The 18,580-nt window shown below is 51.5% G+C and overlaps 1 protein-coding gene across 1 annotated transcript in view; it reads right to left on the minus strand.

Moving 5' to 3' along the window:
• Nucleotides 1–11,836: 11,836 nt before the first annotated feature.
• The window catches only part of LOC144732012 (glutamate receptor ionotropic, delta-2-like), a 141,078-nt gene continuing 134,334 nt past the window's right edge, over nt 11,837–18,580 (minus strand). Inside the window, exons 16-18 of the mRNA XM_078613193.1 lie at nt 14,259–14,496; nt 13,142–13,429; nt 11,837–12,448 (exon numbers count right to left, since the gene is read on the minus strand). Coding sequence (XP_078469319.1) covers nt 11,837–12,448; nt 13,142–13,429; nt 14,259–14,496 — 1,138 coding nt within the window. The remainder of the gene's footprint in view (nt 12,449–13,141; nt 13,430–14,258; nt 14,497–18,580) is intronic.

The raw sequence follows: 18,580 nt of genomic DNA on the forward strand, positions 1-18,580 counted from the left end.
TTAACAGACTGTAGGGGCAAGTGCTGTTAGCGAGCACCTATGAAGGCCGGCACGGCACACGAGGGGGTGGGTGGCCAACACCACGCTCGGCCGCCTTTGTCTCCCCAGTGGCGATGTTTACACTCCGCACCAGGTACTCATTTGAGGCTGAGGCGACCTAGGGGAGGCCCAGGACCGTTTTAGATAATCGTCACTGATGTTGGCCGTGAGTAGGAATCGAACCCGGGTCGCCAGGTTTGTAGCGCAGCGCGCTAACCGCTACACTACCGCTCCCCATATGTCACATGACGCACACACACGCACGCACACGCACACACACACACAAAGAGCTGCCTTAATTTGAATTGGCGTCAATTTATCACATCATACCAGACGAACGTATGAAATGCAATGAGACTGGCAGATTGAGAGGTGTGAGTCGAGGTGTGATGGGTTTTTTTTTTTGTTGCAGATTATATTTATGCCAAACAGATCTGTTTAAAAATTCCTCCATTGCCATTTTTTCAGATATGTGCGCAACGTAAATTATTCGTTCAACATCGGTTCTTGGGCCGAAGAAAGGGGCAAAAGCGCGACGTTTTTTTGTTCTATTTCTATTTGTCTCATTTGTAAAAGGATCAGCCAAATCGCGGCCGCGACATTCAGCCGTAGCGCCAACGAAAATCGATTCTCGGGAGCCGATAATCGCGCCCCACGAAACCGTGGCAATTTAAATCAAAGGCTAATGCAATTGTCCGGCTTGAAGCGCCACTGCCAAAGCCTCCACCAAGACGCGAACTTTAAGGGCAGGTCCCCCCCCCCCCACCAGCTGGCGGTTCCTTTGGCCTACTCTTCCACTGTGGTGGTGGTGGTGGAAGTGGGCACCGTCAAATGCGGCCGCGTGGACAGAGGCAGGCGGATTTAATTAATCTTGCCCGCCACCTCGGGAGGTCAAGAGAGCATCGCAAAAAGTGGCACCCACTACACCGCCGTAATATACACGCCAGCAACAACACGCAATACGTAATATTGTTAAATATAAGCGAAAGTATTTTTAAAAAATTTGAATGTCGTTTTTTAATGTAGACATTGTTCTATCTTTGTGACGTCACAATGTAACTCCGTGCGAATGAACCTTGCATCTAAACATCGCTTCCGTGTCTCCCCGTGTATGTCATCGTCAGCCACAATCAATCCACCGCTGGATGAAGGCCTTTCTCCAACTATAGATTTGAAGTTTTCGTGACTGCAAGGTATTTTCGGTAAAGTCACGTAGGTAAAAAATAAAATAAATAAAAACGAAAACAAATACATTAAATCACGACGTGTCGGAAGCAACGACGGTTGCTTGTGTTGCTTCCGAAACGTCGTGACTTGATTTATTTGTTTTCATTTTTATTCATTTTTTTGTTTACCTACGTGACTTTACCGAAAAAACCATAGAGTATTTCTCCAACTCGTCGCCCTCTCGCCCGCGTGACTTGTAGTTTATACGTGACAAACATGACAAGAACGTGGAGGGAGCTTTACAAGTCTCTGCGTGCTCCACCAACCCTTGCCCCCCCTCCCCTCCCCCCCTCCTCCCCTCCCCCTCCCTTCCCCTTCTCCAATGTGCCAAAGCCGCCTCTGAGATGCACCGCCGTGGACGGAGTCATTGCTATCTGCACAACCACGCCTCCGACTAGCACACGCTTGGCTACGTACGGTGCAAAAGAAGTCCAACATACACATGCACATCGCAGAGACACTCAGTGACCGCCGGACCAATCTTGTCCCAACGCATTTGCGATCCAATCCACCATCGCCTCCGCAGTGCCAGGTTACAGGCGTGCGCCACGACTGCACGGAGCCAGTAGGCCGCTGACGTACGCCAAGTAGACGTTGGGCCCAACCGTTTCAACCACATGCCAACGTTGGTCCAACGTTGAGCCAACGGTTTGAACCAACGTTGGCGCAAAGTTGGCATGTTTACTGGGCAGCACTCGTGCTGATTGTCGGTGTTATTTTCTTGTACGCGCGCGTGCGATGAGTTTTGTTTGGATAACCCCCCGTGTCTTACGACGTGACACAGAAGACAGCGATTGACCAAACCTCACATTTCCAGGACCACCCTGCAGAAGAATAAGAAGAAAAAAACGAGTATTGAAGACAAATGGGTGTATTTACATCTTCCAAGGAGAGAACAGCATCACGAGCGGCTTGTTGATGTTCCCAGTGTGCCGGTGGTGCAAGGGCGAGATCGTCTTGAATCCCACGACTCTTCGGCCCTTTTAGCCGTCGCGCGACCGCCGCGGGTCACGCCCCATCAACTCGGATAATCCGACCGAAATCGCACCGAACTACACCGTTGCAGAATGAGTACACGTTGTGTTTTTATTGATACGCAAACAGCCTCGTTGTGGAACAAGGGTGAAGTGGAAGCTGCGGGTGATGGAATCAAAGTGATTGTAAAGGGAAATGCGCTGCAACTGGAGAGTCGAATACATCATGAGGTTGCATTTATTACACACAAAGTGCTTGCCACAAATGAACCACAATTCCTTGCTGATCTCGTCAAGGAGCGTGAACCACCACGCTAACTCCGGTCATCCTTGCAGCAGCGGCTTGTGGCTATTGTCATCGAGCAAAGACGGTCACCGCATCGCGCGCGTTCAGATGCGCTTGCGCGGCCGTCTGGAACGCTCTTCCTTCCGATGTTAGGAAGCCACTGGAGTTTACGCACTTTTACATCGTTCAGATTTGAAACTCAATTCTTTAGAACTGATTTTTTTTTGGTTTGTTGTCCTTCCCCCACACCTCGGATTAGCACGTTTGGCTACGTATGGTGTAAAGGAAGTTCAACGTACATACATCACAATATGGAATTATAACCTCACATTGGATACCGTTGGCTCGTTGTTGTAATAGGCATCCTGCATCAATCTGTGACTCGGTCGCTCGCGGCGCTTGAGTAACAATTCTTGTACAGAGTCGAGGAAAAGGACTCATCCTATCCCGAAGAAACCAACCAGGCACCTGTAATAATAACATATGCACGACCGAAGGCCTTTGACTTAGGGTAAACAATAAATACACAATAAAAGGCATCACTGTGCTCACGTGACACTGTGTGAGAGTCAGGTGAAGTGCGGTTTTGTAAAGGGGTTGTAGTTGACGACAATATTGACCCCCTTCAGTAGCACAATGGACTTTGTGTAACTCAGCGGTCGCCGGTGCAATGCCCCTTTCTCGAAACACAGCAGTTGAATCAATGGGGCCAAGAGTCGTAGAACATCCGCCCCGCCCTAATCCACCACCTTGCTAGCGATAACCACAGCTGGTCCGTTCGGCGGCAGATCGCGTGTGGTGGTTGTGACAATCTATTTTGGGGGGGCACTCAAAACTTTTCCAAGACGCCCGGGCCACCGTGAAAGACGTTCAATGGCGTAGTAAACAACATCGGTGGCGTCGTGGCTACATCATCGGCTCAGGGAGTCATGCAATCGGTCAGGCGGGGGGGGGGGAGCGATATTTTGATTTGTCTTGCACGGCCGCACCTCGGTTGATATCAGAGGTCGCAAACGGGTTTTGATTCCTTGCCCGTACACGGCCGCACCAGGGTCGCAAACGGGTGCCCGTACCCGGCCGTACCCGTACCCTACCCGTACCGGGTACGGGTGCCCGTACCCGGCTGGGTACGGGTAGGGTACGGGTATCGGGTACTTGATTGCGACCTCTGGGATGAAGCCATGTTGCAGGCGCGGGTGGGTTGATTCTAGGAACTTGAATTGTGAGAAGAGACAAGACGTTGGGAAATGAGTGACAAACAGTTACTCACCAGTGATTCACGGTCTACCCGTACCCGGCCGCACCAGGGTCGCAAACGGGTACCCGGCTACCCGTATCCGGCCTGGTACGGGTAGCCGGGTATCGTGTAGGGTACGGGTATCGGGTACCCGGTTGCGACCTCTGGCTGATATACAGCGCGGCTCCCTCTTGCCGAATCACATCGTCGCGTAAGTGTGTTGTTCTTTGACACTGCTTGTTGAAAACACATCTTCACGGTGGTTTGTCAAGGGGGCCCCAACTCGTAGCTTTTGCCACCGGGGGGGGGGTATGGGCAAGGCACTCAACCCCCCCAAGGCTGTTACGCTACTGAAGGCATTTGACCGACGGCAGAAATCTTCGCGATGCGCCCTCCTCTAGCAGATTCCCCTTCCGTCGCCAGCAGTGGTGCCAGCGGGTGCCAGCGAGTCAATTGCAGGGCTGCACCTTTATCGTTAGTTTTTTTTTTCAAAGATATTCTCTGTTAGAGCGAATTATACCAACACTAGGGGGGGGATGTCTGCCTGGGATGATTAATTGCACGCAAACACAACAAGAAAAACATAAATAACGTAAATCCGCAGCGCGATGCAATTGTCAGAATTCTGTAGCAGCCTCGCCTGACCACACGCGTCGTCACTTTGGGTTTACGCGGACAAAACTTGCGCGTGTGGGATCTGTGTAAACAAGGGAGGGGGGCAGGGGTGGGGATGTCATTTTTTTTATTGAGTGATAACGAAACATATAAGTCTTCCGAAACAAAAGCAACAAAATAAAAAAAAATGCAAGGCAAAAATTTGCAGTATCCCGTAGAGTCCAGCCACTCCAAGCCCCAGGTCACTCCGACAGACATTGCACATCAATGGGTTTGCATTGCCACTGCGACAAAATCCCACACCCGCATATGTAGGTGGGTTTTTTTTCGCCTTCCAGAAAAAAATTCACGTATAAAATACAGCATCTCTTACGTTCAAAGTTTATCAGCGGCAGAATAATTCTAGACACAAAAAAACGACTTCTGTCGATGCCAAAGCCTGGATTGTCGCGCCCCTTTCAATGTCCACTGGCTGCCCTCATTAATTCTGCCCCAAGTGGAATTTTTCACCGTCGCCACCGCTGCAAGCAGAGACTTCTCGAGTTGTCAACAGAACGTACGAACGTCACCAGGTTTGCCGCGGTGTTTGCTCCCGGACGGGATTACTGTCGGAGCATACATTAAGATTCTTAGGTTGTTTCGGTAAAGTCACGTAGGTAAAAAAAATTTAATAAAAGTAAAATAAAATTAAATAAAAATCACGACGTTTCGGAGGCAACACAAGCTTCCGTCTTCAGGTGGAACCGTCACAGCACGATAGCTGTATCAAGTATCGTGCTGTGACGGTTCCACCTGAAGACGGAAGCTTGTGTTGCCTCCGAAACGTGATTTTTATTTTATTTTTTATTTCATTTTACTATTATTAATTAAAATTTTGTACCTACGCGACTTTACCGAAAAAACCTAAGCATATGAATCCTTGCAGTCACGAAAGCTTCAAATATAGAATTCATACATTAAGAGTTTCGGCTTGAAGTTGGAGGCCTGTGGAATTATCGGGGGTGCACTGAACAGGTCACCTGCTGCACGCGTTAACTCGACATCACTGACGAGTGAGCAAAATTCCAACCGACCTGGATGAGGCGTGGTGCCCGTTCGTGTTTGCTTGCAGGTTTTACCGATCTTCTCCCATCACCGTTTAACGCGAGTAACTAGCGCTAACCGATTAGTGAGCGCTAACCGATTAGTGAGCGCTAACCAATTAGTGAGCACTAACCGATTAGTGAGCTCTAACCAAGCCAGTCGATTGGTTGAAGCGAAGCGAGAGAGATTGAGTCGAGCTCAAACATTGATAATTTCACCGCACTTGCTATTCGTATTATTCGTAATCATCATCAGCATCATCATTGCCATTTTCAGGTCCATACACTAGCCTGTCGATTATCCGAGGGCAGATTATCGGGCTTGTGTCTTAACCACGATCGTGACAAAACCCGACGTTTCTTCACGCTCGCTCGCTTCAGTATCGAGGGCTAAGTGACTCGACGATGATGTGAACGCAAACACGTTGGGAAGAAAACCCGAATACTTTGATAAACAATGAACATCGATGTGTGTGTGTTTACGTCTTCACCCCCCCCCCCATAGACATTGCGTCGGTAAACATTGATTGCGTTTTAGCAGCAGCACGACTCACGCCCGTTTTGCGTTATCCGTGGGTTTTGCTCTTCGTTTCATCCGGGCCACTCGGATTATGCCAGACACATTGAGAGTCGCCTGCATGTCTATTGCACGTCTCGCGCCGATCACATGGCAACATCAGCCAACCAGGCAGCAGCAGCAGAGTCCTGAGCATCAACAGCGAACCTGTCGAATGTTTCAGATTACCACCAGACAGACAGACGAACAAACAAGCAAACGAAAACAACCCAACGATAAATTATTACAATTCCACAGAGGGGGGGGGGGAGAGGACAAAATAAATCAAAACAACTAATATATATCACCATTGGAACCTCATTTGCCAGTAAAAACTATAATTATTTTTTTACCCTTCTATCTGGCAACAAAACTGACACCTTTTTTACAAGGAGTCATGTTTGCATAGACCACAATACCTGCAGTCATAATTCAAACAAAAAACATAACTCTGATAATGTATGCACTGTCCTTGAAGTTGATTGGTCCACACCCGAGACAGCTTTCCGTAGAGCCTAGTCTCACATGGGTTGGACCAGATGACGCCTTATGACTCCTTGTAAAAAAAGTGTCAGTTTTATTGCCAGATAGAAGGGTAAAAAACCAATTATCAACTAATATATATCTTTTAATATAGAACAATAATAAGAATAATGATACGAGCCTATTTTGGCAGGATAGTGCTTCATCGTTATCCGTGTGAGTTCTTAACAACCGTTGTTTGTGTGCGCGCGCGCGCGCGTGTGTCTGTGTGTGAGCGGTTTCGGCGAATGAGTGACAGAGTGGACGTCCACGATCAGAGTGTGCCCGTGTGGGTGGGTAGCGGTCATGAACGCACGCGTGCGGCACGGCACTCCGTAGCAAGCAAAGCAGTGGACCCCAATGCCCCCCCCCATCCCCCCACGGTGGTGGTTTGCCCGCCGCTAGGAGGGTAGCCCGTGTCTCCCTGCGCGTCTGTGCAGGAGGGGGGGAGTGGGGGGTAGGTCACAAAGAGAGATGCAGAAAATGGTCGAAAATCGGCTGCCAAACAAGGAGTGGGTGGCGGGGGTGTGGGTGGTTATGGGGGGGGGGGCACACACACTGATCTGTTTTTTATTCTTTTTCTCCACTCTCTCTGTCTAATATACATCTTTTTTTTTTACAAAGCTCATAAGAGGTGTGAAAATGTTATCTGTTAAAAATTTTGCCCGGCATTTACGTGGGCGTTAATAGAATAAAATACTATACAATGCGCCTTTTACTCCGTAATTTTTTTGTTTATATATACTATATATATAGCAAAGGACATGATGATACACGAGGGCAATTTTTGGACAATCGTTGCCAAACATCATCATCGACGCGAGACATTTGCCGTGAGCAACTGCGGCAAACACCTCCCCCCACATAAAAAAAAAAACTTGATACAGCGGTGGACAAGAGAGATGGGTGGGGATTCCGTCTGGACGTGGAGAACACCGCCTGGTGTGGTTTGACGGTCGGCCAATATCGTCTCCATCGCATCATCTCGAACAGTCACGCTGGGCCTTCTGTCCGCGATCCGATCGGACGTTGCCCACCCCGAGTCAAGATTTTCGGCCACGTTTTGGGAAACTGGTTGATTCTTTTTTTTTCCCCGCGACAAAATAACGGCTGCGTGGAAACCGTGGCCCGCGACGATTTGCTAACGGGCGACAATTTCCGTAAAAAATGTACCCTCGCGTTTGCACGGCCTCGCACAGTAGGCGTCGCAATGCAAAAGGTCCGCGTTTCGTGACACAGGGCGGATTCAACGAATGCCCTGTTTTGAAAAAAAAACGTCAACGGAAAACAATCGTCGTTAATCACCACCACCATCGTCATTATCTCCAACATCGCCACCGCTCGCAATGCGCACAATTGCACCGTGACACACGAATGAGCAGCACTTCAAGCTGGCCGTGGTGGCGGCGGTGGTGGTGGCAGTGGTAGTGGCTTAAGAGTCCCACGCTCACATTCCGTTAGCTGACCTCACGAAGTGTGTCCTTCTCGTTTTGACATCTTGTCTTGTTGTTGCTCTTCTTCGTTCAGTCGTAACCCATCTGTGCAGTTCGCGAGTAACGGCACGGACTTCACACGCCACCTCTTGCTCCTTCACTCTTACACATTTGTTTTTTGGGTCATCTCTCTTCCGTCTCACCCTCGGGTCCAGTTCAAAAACAAAAGTTACGCGGAGAGCTTGTGGGTACGGGAGTGCGGACGGAGGGAGCTTCGGTGGCTGCGTGTGAGAATCGGGGACAATTCCTGGGTGGTGGCGACGGGTGCTACGTTTGTCAAGGGAGGTGGACGTGCAGCTTAGACCTCCTCCGAATTATGAATCCCCGGAACATCGTGCACTTCGAGACCAAAGACCCAGGACAATGCAACAGGGCTAACAATACGTCTGCGCTGTTCCAACTGTCTCGTAAGAGGAACAATTCTCCGTCACAAAAAATAAAAGTATTGCCCTCTCTCCACACCCCCCCCCCCCCCACCGCCGCATGCACCTGATGGGCTCAAGGTTTGTACCAACCCAGAACTTGATTGTCTGTTTGCTCCAAGATGACAATACCGAGCCGGCACCGCTGAGGTCCGCGGTTCGACTCCGGGTTTTTTCCGAGCATGATTAATCGGAAATCAGAATCTTCATTTAGACTGGAGAAGGAATCCGATGAGCTATAAAGCTCTTTTCAACAGATGTTCAGTCTGGGCGGGTCAGCAAGTTACAACATCAAATCGAGTTCTCAAGTGTGAGTGAGTTTCTGGTCTCAGCCCAGTCACCACGCGTGGACTCCCCGCACGAAAAATAGTAATTATGAAACAATTTTATTTTTTACTGAATTTCAATAAATTCCAACTTCTGGGAATCAAAACATTGGTGAAGATGACAAGGTCACTTGAAGGGAGTTCTCTGAACATCTCTGTTGTTCAGCAATTCTCAGACAAGCAAAGTGAACACTGCGATGCAACATTTCTGAACAGGGCTCTTGCGAATGATCTGACGTCAATAACGCATGACAAATTGTAGGGAAAATGCCCCCCCCCCCCCAAAATGTCTCAGAAAAGCTAGATGTGACTAAAAAACAAAAGCGCTCGTGGCCTTGGATGTAATACAGTGCTTTCGAGGTGGGGGGTTGGTGGACCACGTAGTGATGTGAGAATCACAACGCTGCAGGGCTTGCAGGTGGGCAGCAGACGGCAGTACAGCAAAGGTCGGTACGTGAACCTGTCTGCGTAGCGGACCGAGAGCCAATCACATCGTCCACGTGGTAGGGATTTCTTTGGGTTTGTTGGATATCTTTCCACACGAAGCAAGACAATCCTATTCCAAACGGAATTGGCCAAACATTCCTAAGCAGGACCCTCCTTCGAAAGCATATCAAGGCTCAGAGAGGCTTTTGGAAAGTAAATCATGAAATTAAAAGCGTTATAGTCGTGCGGTGAAGCGGTGAAACAGCGTTTGGCCACAGCACAAAGGACACAGCCAGCTGAGTTTGATACCAGGCCGTGGCTAGCTATAGGGGGCAAGTAATATCTATCTGAACGGGTCCTCTGTGGGTCTCCAATCGGCAGCGAATGGTTGTGATGAAGTACGGTCAAACAATCCCCATGACCGACACGGCTTTGGGAGACTTTTATCTAAGCAGTGGATTACCTAAAAGGGCTTTGACTCAGGATGCAAATGAAATAAATGTTTAATCCGGTCGCGATTTCGAGCGAGTTGTTCGCAATGGGAACCCAGGCTTTGCTTGACAGTAAAGCTGGGGTGGAGCCATTTCAACCCCCCCCCCCCCCCCAATTTTTCTTTTTAAATAAAGCAACGGTTGAACGTGACTGAATTTGTGCAATTTAACCCTTAAAATTAATTTATTTAAAGCGATGAGATGCCAGTCATTAAAACTTTACTGAGTTTTCCTAAAGAAAAAAATCGGAGCCTTTATTTGACTACTTAGGAAATTGGTTTTGGGGGTTCCACCCCTCCCCCCCCCCGATGCTTATGTTAATTGAGCCTGTCTTTATTTAGAAAAGGTGTTACTCGTTTATGAACAAATTGACCATTTTGTTTTTGAATTGCTTGGATATGGTCCGATTAAAAGAAAATCTAATTACCCAACTTTAATAGCCTTCACTCGAATATTTGATTTTCCCTTTCACCGACACTGCATGTGCGTGCGTTTCCATTAATCTTTGCAGGATTTCCTGGTAATTGCATCCCAGGATGCATTTTGCTCGCTGTCCAGAATAAATTTCTTTCTCTGTTCGTGCACAAGTAAAACATGTAACCACGCACCGCCTCGATCGGTCTGCAATAATCGCGAGCCTTACATCGTCTCGCGATGATTCGTTGCCCTTTAAAAAAGTCGGTTGAACATTTTGCATCGTAGATTATATCATTGGTACAAATCGCAACGTACCTTTAAAAATATATATATATATTCAAGAAGTGTGGTGAAGTGTGGTCAAAACAATGCCCATGGGGCAAGCACCTGCGGCTGATGATTAGCCAAGCCGCCCACGCTTCTAGCTACGAGTCTGCCAAGAAAGCTTAAGGCAAGGCCCAGTACGGGGGGGGGGACAAGACCACTACGGTGATCCGTGCCACGCCACTTTGGGCAAAAAACACCACCTGTTCATTCACTGCATGTACCGATGCACTGCATGGGAGGCGCGGTATGACAAATAATTGATTTCTGATGATGATAATGATGGTTGTGAGGCATCTTGTGGCCTGTCCCAAGGGCAAAAACCACTCCGTATTGAAAACAAACACGGACTGAACGACTACTTTATTAATTTAAATGTTATGCCTACGTGACTTTACCGAAAAAACCTAAGAATATGAATCCTTGCAGTCACGAAAGCTTCAAATCTAGGAAGGACTACGATAGAAGCCAAAAGAACCGGTGACAACCAGCAGCCTCTGTAAGGGCAAGTGCAGAGAAGAAGATAATGAGATGGAGAGAGCCCTGTGTGTGCGTTTTTTCCTTTTATCCGCTCAGGAGGAAAAGGATGGATGGGTGGCCTTGTAGAGAAGTCGTCACTGCATAAACCTTGATGAGATTTTGGAAAGCGGCCAGGCTATAAGCAAATCAACCACAGGGCTCTGAAGATATTTCGTATGCACGCTTGTGACAATGCAACGTGAACGAAATTCACATTGAACATTGTAAAAAAAAAAACTTTTAAAAGTTTAAATATCGCCAGTATAGACATGCAACAGCTGGGCCAAGGTTGGTTGACCCGGGACCAACGTTAGCTCGACGTCAACGAATGTTGGCCTGACGTTGCATGCCTATCGGGCCCATTTAGGGGATAAATGGGCAACAGGGCAGGAGGGGTCAGAGGCCACGGAGGCTGCGTGGCCACCGAGTGGTGGGAGGAGGGAGCGAGAGACGCGGGGCCGTTATTGAAACAGCCCAAGAGGGTGCCCGGCTTTTGCTTTTCAGATTGGGAATGTGGAAATGTGGCACGGGGTTTTTTTTCCCCACCTCGAGTGGCCACGACAAAGCGGAGAACATCCGTTTTCGACTCCGAGGGCTGCAGAGACGGTGAGACGGCGGGTGAGACGGTGTAACGATAAGCGAGATAGCGGTGCGGCCAGTGAGACGGTGTGACGGGCAACACGGTGCGACGGGGCGAGACGATGCGACGGGCGGGCACGCGGTACAAACTCCCGTACCCCGCGAACAAAACAAAAAGAAGAAATTTGGTCAAGCGGTGAAAGTGCGCGAGCGTTTTTCGTGCGTTTCGTTTCTTCCCGTCCCTCCGTTCCTGCGAGCCGATGCGCTTCGCGGGTTCCGCGTCAACGCCGCCACCGCGGGCTCAGATCGAGGTGCTCACCGTGGGCTCCGGCACCAGCTCGGAGAGCGCCGTCTGCGTCGTCACCGACAGCGACTGAAACGGCGCCGACTTGCTGGGAACCGTTTTGTAATCGCCTTGAAACTGCTGCTGCTGCTGTGGCAACTGCTGCTGCTGTGGCAACTGTTGCTGTGGCAACTGCTGCTGTGGCAGCTGCTGCTGCTGCTGTGGCAACTGCTGCTGCTGTGGCAATTGCTGCTGTGGCAATTGCTGCTGTGGCAACTGCTGTTGCTGTGGCAACTGTTGCTGCTGTGGCAACTGTTGCTGTGACAACTGCTGCTGTGACAACTGCTGCTGTGGCAACTGTTGCTGTGACAACTGCTGCTGCTGTGGCAACTGTTGCTGTGACAACTGCTGCTGTAGCAGCTGCTGCTGATGCTGTGGCAACTGCTGCTGTGGCAACTGCTGCTGCTGTGGCAACTGCTGCTGCTGTGGCAACTGTTGCTGTGGCAACTGTTGCTTTGACAACTGCTGCTGTGGCAACTGCTGCTGCTGCTGTGGCAAATGCTGCTGCGGAGAATGTCGCTGTGGTAGCTGCTGCTGCTGTGGCAACTGCTGCTGCTGTGGCAACTGTTGCTGTGGCAACTGTTGCTGTGACAACTGTTGCTGTGGCAACTGCTGCTGCTGTGGCAACTGCTGCTGCGGAGAATGTCGCTGTGGTAGCTGCTGCTGCTGCTGCTGCTTATGCTGTAGTAGCTGCTGCTGCTTCTGAGGTGACGACTGCCCGACTGGTCTCATGCCCGTGCTGTCCGATGCCGGCTGTAGAAACAGCCGACCTTGCAACAGCTCTGGCAAAGGGCCCACCTGAGACCCGGAGAGATGGCAAGCCTGCCGATCGTCTTGCTGCTGCTGCTGTTGCTGCTGTTGATGCTGCTGCTGTTGATGTTGATGGTGCTGTTGCTGTTGTTGATGCTGCTGCTGTTGATGGTGCTGTTGCTGTTGTTGATGCTGCTGCTGTTGATGGTGCTGTTGCTGTTGTTGATGCTGCTGCTGTTGCTGTTGATGGTGCTGTTGCTGTTGTTGATGCTGCTGCTGCAATTGCTGCTGATGCTGCAGCAGCTGCTGTTGATGCTGCTGCTGTGGCTGTTGATGTTGCTGCTGCTGCTGCAACTGCTGCTGCTGCAGCAGCTGCTGTTGATGCTGCTGCTGCTGCTGGAGCTGCAGTTGGTGTTGTTGATGAGGATTCTGAAGCTGATGATGCATCTGCTGATGTTCTCTCTCGTGAAGCTCTTGCTGCTGCTGCTGCCGCCGCCGCTGCTGCTGCTGCACTTTTGCTGCCTCGGGAGCGGCAGCGTCGGTCACCGGCGGCTCCGCGCCGAGGGGCACCGGCGTGGGCAGCTCGAAGGCCTCGCGCAACCCCTCGCTCCGGGCGGAGTCCAGAGCCGGCAGCTCCACGGGCGTGAGGAAGATCCGCTTGTGCATCTCGTCGCCGCGGCCGTCGCCGCTCCCGCCGTCGCTGCTGACGTCCCCCGGTCGCCCCCCCTCGCCGTGCCGGCTCGCCGCACCGAGGCCCTTCATCTGCTCGTGCGCCTGCTCCATCTCCAGCTCCTTGTCGTCCTGGCGGAGGAACGCACCGGCAGAGAAAGCGCGCGTTTTGCACGGCGGTGCTTCTCGTTGCTAGGGGCGGGCCCTTTAGTGCGGCCCGCGACAATACACGAATGCCGAGAACGCCGCCCCATCATCGTCAACGTGCTGCTGTCAAACCCCCGGTGGTTTCAAACGTTGCGGCGGCACTCACACTGATGATGTCTTATTGGCTAAAGTGACCCCCGCCCCCCTCTGAAAATGAGTGAAGACCACTGTGCTATATGATATCAGAGTGTGTTTGTAACATTGCTCGTGTGTCAGCATAGGTGGTGGGAGGGGGGGGGACCACAGTGGTTAGTGTACCGCACTAGGAACCCGGCGACCCGAATTCGATTCCCGCTCACGGTCAACGCCAGTGACGATTATCTGAACCATTCCTGGGCCACCCCTAGGTTGAGTGAGTACCTGGTGCGATGCGTAAACATCGCCGCTGGGGAGACAAAGGCGGTCGGGCGTGGTGCTGGCCACCCACCCCCCTCGTGTACCGTGCCGGCCTTCATAGGCGCTCACCAACAGCACTCGCCACAACAGTCTTTCAAGGCTATTCGGGGGATCTTTGTCTTTTGTGCGTGCACGCGTATGTGTACACGTGCGTGCGTGTACACATCAGTCATCTCATTCAGTCGACCCGTGGCACCTGCTGGGTCTGCCCAGTGACCTCCTTCCAGCGGGTGTTCGACACTTCACGTGGCAGCCTCAAGGTGCAGATGGCCTGGCACAAGCATCGTGGTGACGTCCACCGCCACTTATTGGCCAATGGCGGTTGTTGTGTGTACACACGTGTTCACATACGACTCACGTTGGGCGGGCACAGGTTCCCGGAGCGCCGGTGCCAGCACGCCTCGCAGGCGCCCAGCAGGCAGGCCAGCAGCAGGCCCGCGGCCAGCACGGCGAAGGCCCCGGCCAGGCTGCTCAGCTCCAGGCCCGGGGGCCGCTGCTGGGGGAGGCCCGGCCCGTACGGGTCGCACTTCCCGCGCCGAGGCCACCACTTTTGGCGCAGCGCCTCCAGCTCGCCGTTCTCCTGCAGCTCCAGCAGCCTGGGGGGGCAGAGGGGGGGGGGCAAGGGGGGCAGAGGGGGGGCAGAGGGGGCAGAGGGGGGGGCAGGGGGGGCAGAGGGAGGGGGGCAGGGGGGGGAGCACCGTTGCTCGCGTCAGAACAGTCACGTGGCACAAGCACTGATGTGAATAATAATAATAATAATCTTTGTTTACATTTGTAATGCGCATTTGAGCAAGGCACGCGGTGGGATCGGTGGCATGGCCAGCACCGTGCCAAGCCATCAGCGCCGATTTTCACGCACGACGCCGATGTTCACGTTTGAGCTCGAGTTGAACCAGGGGGCGTGGGCCCAGTCCCAGGACCAGGCTCATACATCGCTCGCCACTGATGTCGGCCGTGGCCGGGGATGGAACTCGCGTCGCCGGGTCCGGAGCACGGCGGAGCGCCAACCGCAGCGCCACCGCTCCCCTTAAGCACAAAGCGTCAAGTTGCGCCCACGGAGTCGGTGATGGAAAGTGTCCGTTGGGGGCGCGCGGTTTTAACCTCAGTCCCAACCACGACCGAGCGGACGGGGAAAAAAAAATCACCAAAGCGCGCTGACCCCCGCTGGCTGAGTAACGTGATTCTAGGTTTGAAGCTTTCGTGACTGCAAGGATTCATACTCTTTGTTTTTTTCGGTAAAGTCACTTGGATAAAACACCTGATGAGGGAGGCTTGCGTTGCCTCCGAAACGTCGTGATTTAATTTAATTGTTTTCATTCATTTTCTTTTCTTAATTGTTTCACCTACGTGACTTTACCGAAAAAAAAACAAAGAGTATGAGTAACGTGATGCCGAGGCCGCGGTGCACACGGCAAGACCGCCGCCGGTCAACGGTGCTGACGGCAACGACGATGTCATCATCGGCCACGATCACGCGGAGGTGGCAGACCGGTGACCCTCCTACCCTAGAGGAGGCGTCTCTGCCGACCGGGCGTCTGCGGCCCAACAGACAAACCAGCACCGGCACAAAAAAAGGCCCCTTACTCCACATAGGCCTCTCTACCCCAGCATACTTCTAGGGGTGGGGAACGTCCGGCCCGCGGGCCGTACGAGGCCCGCAAAATCATTTGGTGTGGCCCTGCCAAGGCAACCGCAGGCGGGACTCGAAATTCAATAAATCTAGGAGCAAACCTGGAAAAGCAGTTGCGAGTAGCAGCAGCATCATCAATGCCAGCTAACATCACACGCCTCGCCAAAGAGAAGCAGTTCCAGCCATCACATTAGGGGTGAGTTAATTAAATGTTTGACCGGATATAACGGGCTAATTTTTAAGTTGATAATTTTGTATGGCCCGCGAATGATGTTATAAATATCCAAATGGCCCTTGGCAGAAAAAAGGTTCCCCACCTCTGCTCTAGCGTCTAGAGGAAGAGTAGGCCAAGACCTTAGAGGTTGTCGTCGACGAGGCTTGAATCTCTGTGTATCGTGTCAGTTCTCAACAACGTTGGTGATCACGGCCATCCTTACATTTAGCTTTGACCCAGATCATTACTCACGGACTATAACCTAAATTAACACGGGCCCATACGCCAACGCACTAAACACCCCCCCCCCCCCGCCGTATAGCTATAACAGACTGTTGGGATAAGTGCTGATCGTGAGCAACTTTGAAGGCCGGCATGGCACACGAGGGGGTGGGTGGGCAACACCACATCCGAGTGTCTTTGTCGACACACCGCACCGGGTACTCATTTGACGCTGAGTCGACCTAGGGGAGGCCCAGGACCGGCTGAGATAATTTTCACTGATCGTTGACCGTGAGCAGGAATGGAACTCGGGTCGCCGTAGCACTACCGCTGCCCCCCAAGCCTGCCAAGGGGCCGTCCATAAATGACATCACGTGATTTTGGCGATTTTTGCCCCCCCCCCCCCCGTAGTCACACGGCATCACAAGAAGTCAGACCCCCCTCAAATATGACGTCACAAAGCTCTGCCCCCCCCCCAAAAAAAAAACATGCTTCAAATCGCTTTAAACTATTTTCACTCTGATGTTGTAGGAGAAAACATTTATTAAAAAGTCCATTTAATTAAGTAGAATGTGTTGTCTATATTTTTTTAAAGTTGCGCATTTTGATGTGACGTCACATTTCTCAAACCCCCCACCCTCGTCACACATCGTCACACATGTCTGACACCCCCCCCCCCCCACAGGCACGTGACGTCATTTATGGACGGCCCACAAGCTACATACACACAGTTGCGCGCGCGTAGACCCACCGTGTCAATGTTCCCCACGTTAACGCAGATTAACAGAGCACCTCCAGCTGACCGTCCTCGCGGGACACTGCGGTCCGTGTGCATTTACCGCTCCGCATTAGCATCGACGCATTAGCACACTGACAAATCAATATTCGCCCAAATTATCACGCGTTTAAACACGCTGAGCCTTTGGCGGCAGGCGGTGTTTGCCACTTGCATGTTCAGGAAACCCTCGCACAGCCACAAGGGGCTCCGGCTGCCTCGGAATCGTTCGGGCCGATCGCGACTCCCCGAGTAACGCAGCCGCATTCGTTTATAGCGGTACTATCCGAGGGGCTCCGCCACGCTCGACAGCCACTCGGTTTCGCCGGCTCGGTAGCGCCGCGGCAATGTGGAAATGCCACCTGCCGGCTTTGCCGCGCGGTAAACGGGGCGGTGAGCCGCGATGCCACGCAACGCTCACCTGAGCGGAAAAATAACTTTTGACTTTTTTTTCTTTCTTTCGAGATGATTCAGCTCCCGGCTGAGAGGTGAATTCCACATCAAACACTCTCATCTGACCCCGACCCACCGCGACATCGCCCGTCCGCGTAAGGCATTTCGTAATCTTGGGAGAATAATCAGGATGACATTTTGACATTGCCAAGAAGGGCCATTGCCTGAAACGTCGCCGACGTTAAATATGTATACGTGGTCTTTCTTTGAAGGCCGTGTGCAGAGAGAGCTTTCTCGTCGGTGATTGGGGGGAAAAATAATGATGAATGTGAGAACCCTGGGGTTCAACCGTCACCGAAAAAATACCGCGGTGGGTTTGGCGTTCGCGGCGCGAAACGCTCTGGTGCGCTTTAATATTTCACGGACCGAATATTAATTTCCTGAAGAAAAAACTAATCTCTAGCAGCACGTGGATTCGAAACGACGGACACCCCACCCCACGGGCCGAGCGACACCGTGGCACGACGGGAAAGCACGGTGGAGGGGTGCCGAAGCGGGTTTTGAACGTTTCTCAAGGCAACGGAGGCGGAACCGCGCGTGTGACTTGTGACCCCGTTTCCTTTAGTTTTTTTGGCAAAAGAACTCAGTGGGTGATTTTTAAGCCAATCGGTGGGCCTGCTATCGAGAAGCTCCACCTCTGTTGAAAGGCAGAACCGGGCGAGAGACGCGACGAATTGAAGTGATGATGGAAATCCAGGGGCGGAACACTTTACAGGGAAAGGCGAGATAGATGCAATATGCATGCTGGATGTTATTTATGAAACCGGAAAAATATGAACCTCTTCTCAGATATATATGCTGTCGGATATTTGTAGATTTTTACGATATTCATTTTTTATTGAATCGCTACGCCGTGAGCCTGCCGCTCGAAGGCGGCGCAATGGTTGGAGGGGACGAGCTGTCAAGAGACTGGCATGAAATTACTGAGCGTGGAATTATGGTAAATCATTATGGTAATAATTATGGAAATACTATGAATAATGTCCTTTACTTTACCCAGGGTCGCAATATTCTTTCAGGCAGCTGCTGCTGCTGCTGTTGCAGCTGTGGGATTTTTTCACCAATTTCCACCGGAGGGACCCGTAGAAAAATCCACACTACCACGGGGGGAAAGACACCGCAAACTCCAAACATACAGCAGGCATCGAACCCACGACCTCCTGTATACCAGGCGAGGTAGTTAACATCTCCTCGCTACCGTGATGATAATGATGAGAGAGAGACACGCAAACTCCAAATATACAGCAGGTGTCAGGGTCGGGATCGAACCCACGACCTCCTGTATACCAGGCGAGGTAGTTAGCATCTCCTCGCTACCGTGATGATAATGATGAGAGAGACACATGCAAACTCCAAATATACAGCAGGTGTCAGGGTCGGGATCGA

This window comes from Lampetra planeri, chromosome 41 (genome assembly GCF_965212315.1).
Source record: "Lampetra planeri chromosome 41, kcLamPlan1.2.h2, whole genome shotgun sequence".
Taxonomy (NCBI): Eukaryota; Metazoa; Chordata; class Hyperoartia; order Petromyzontiformes; family Petromyzontidae; genus Lampetra; species Lampetra planeri.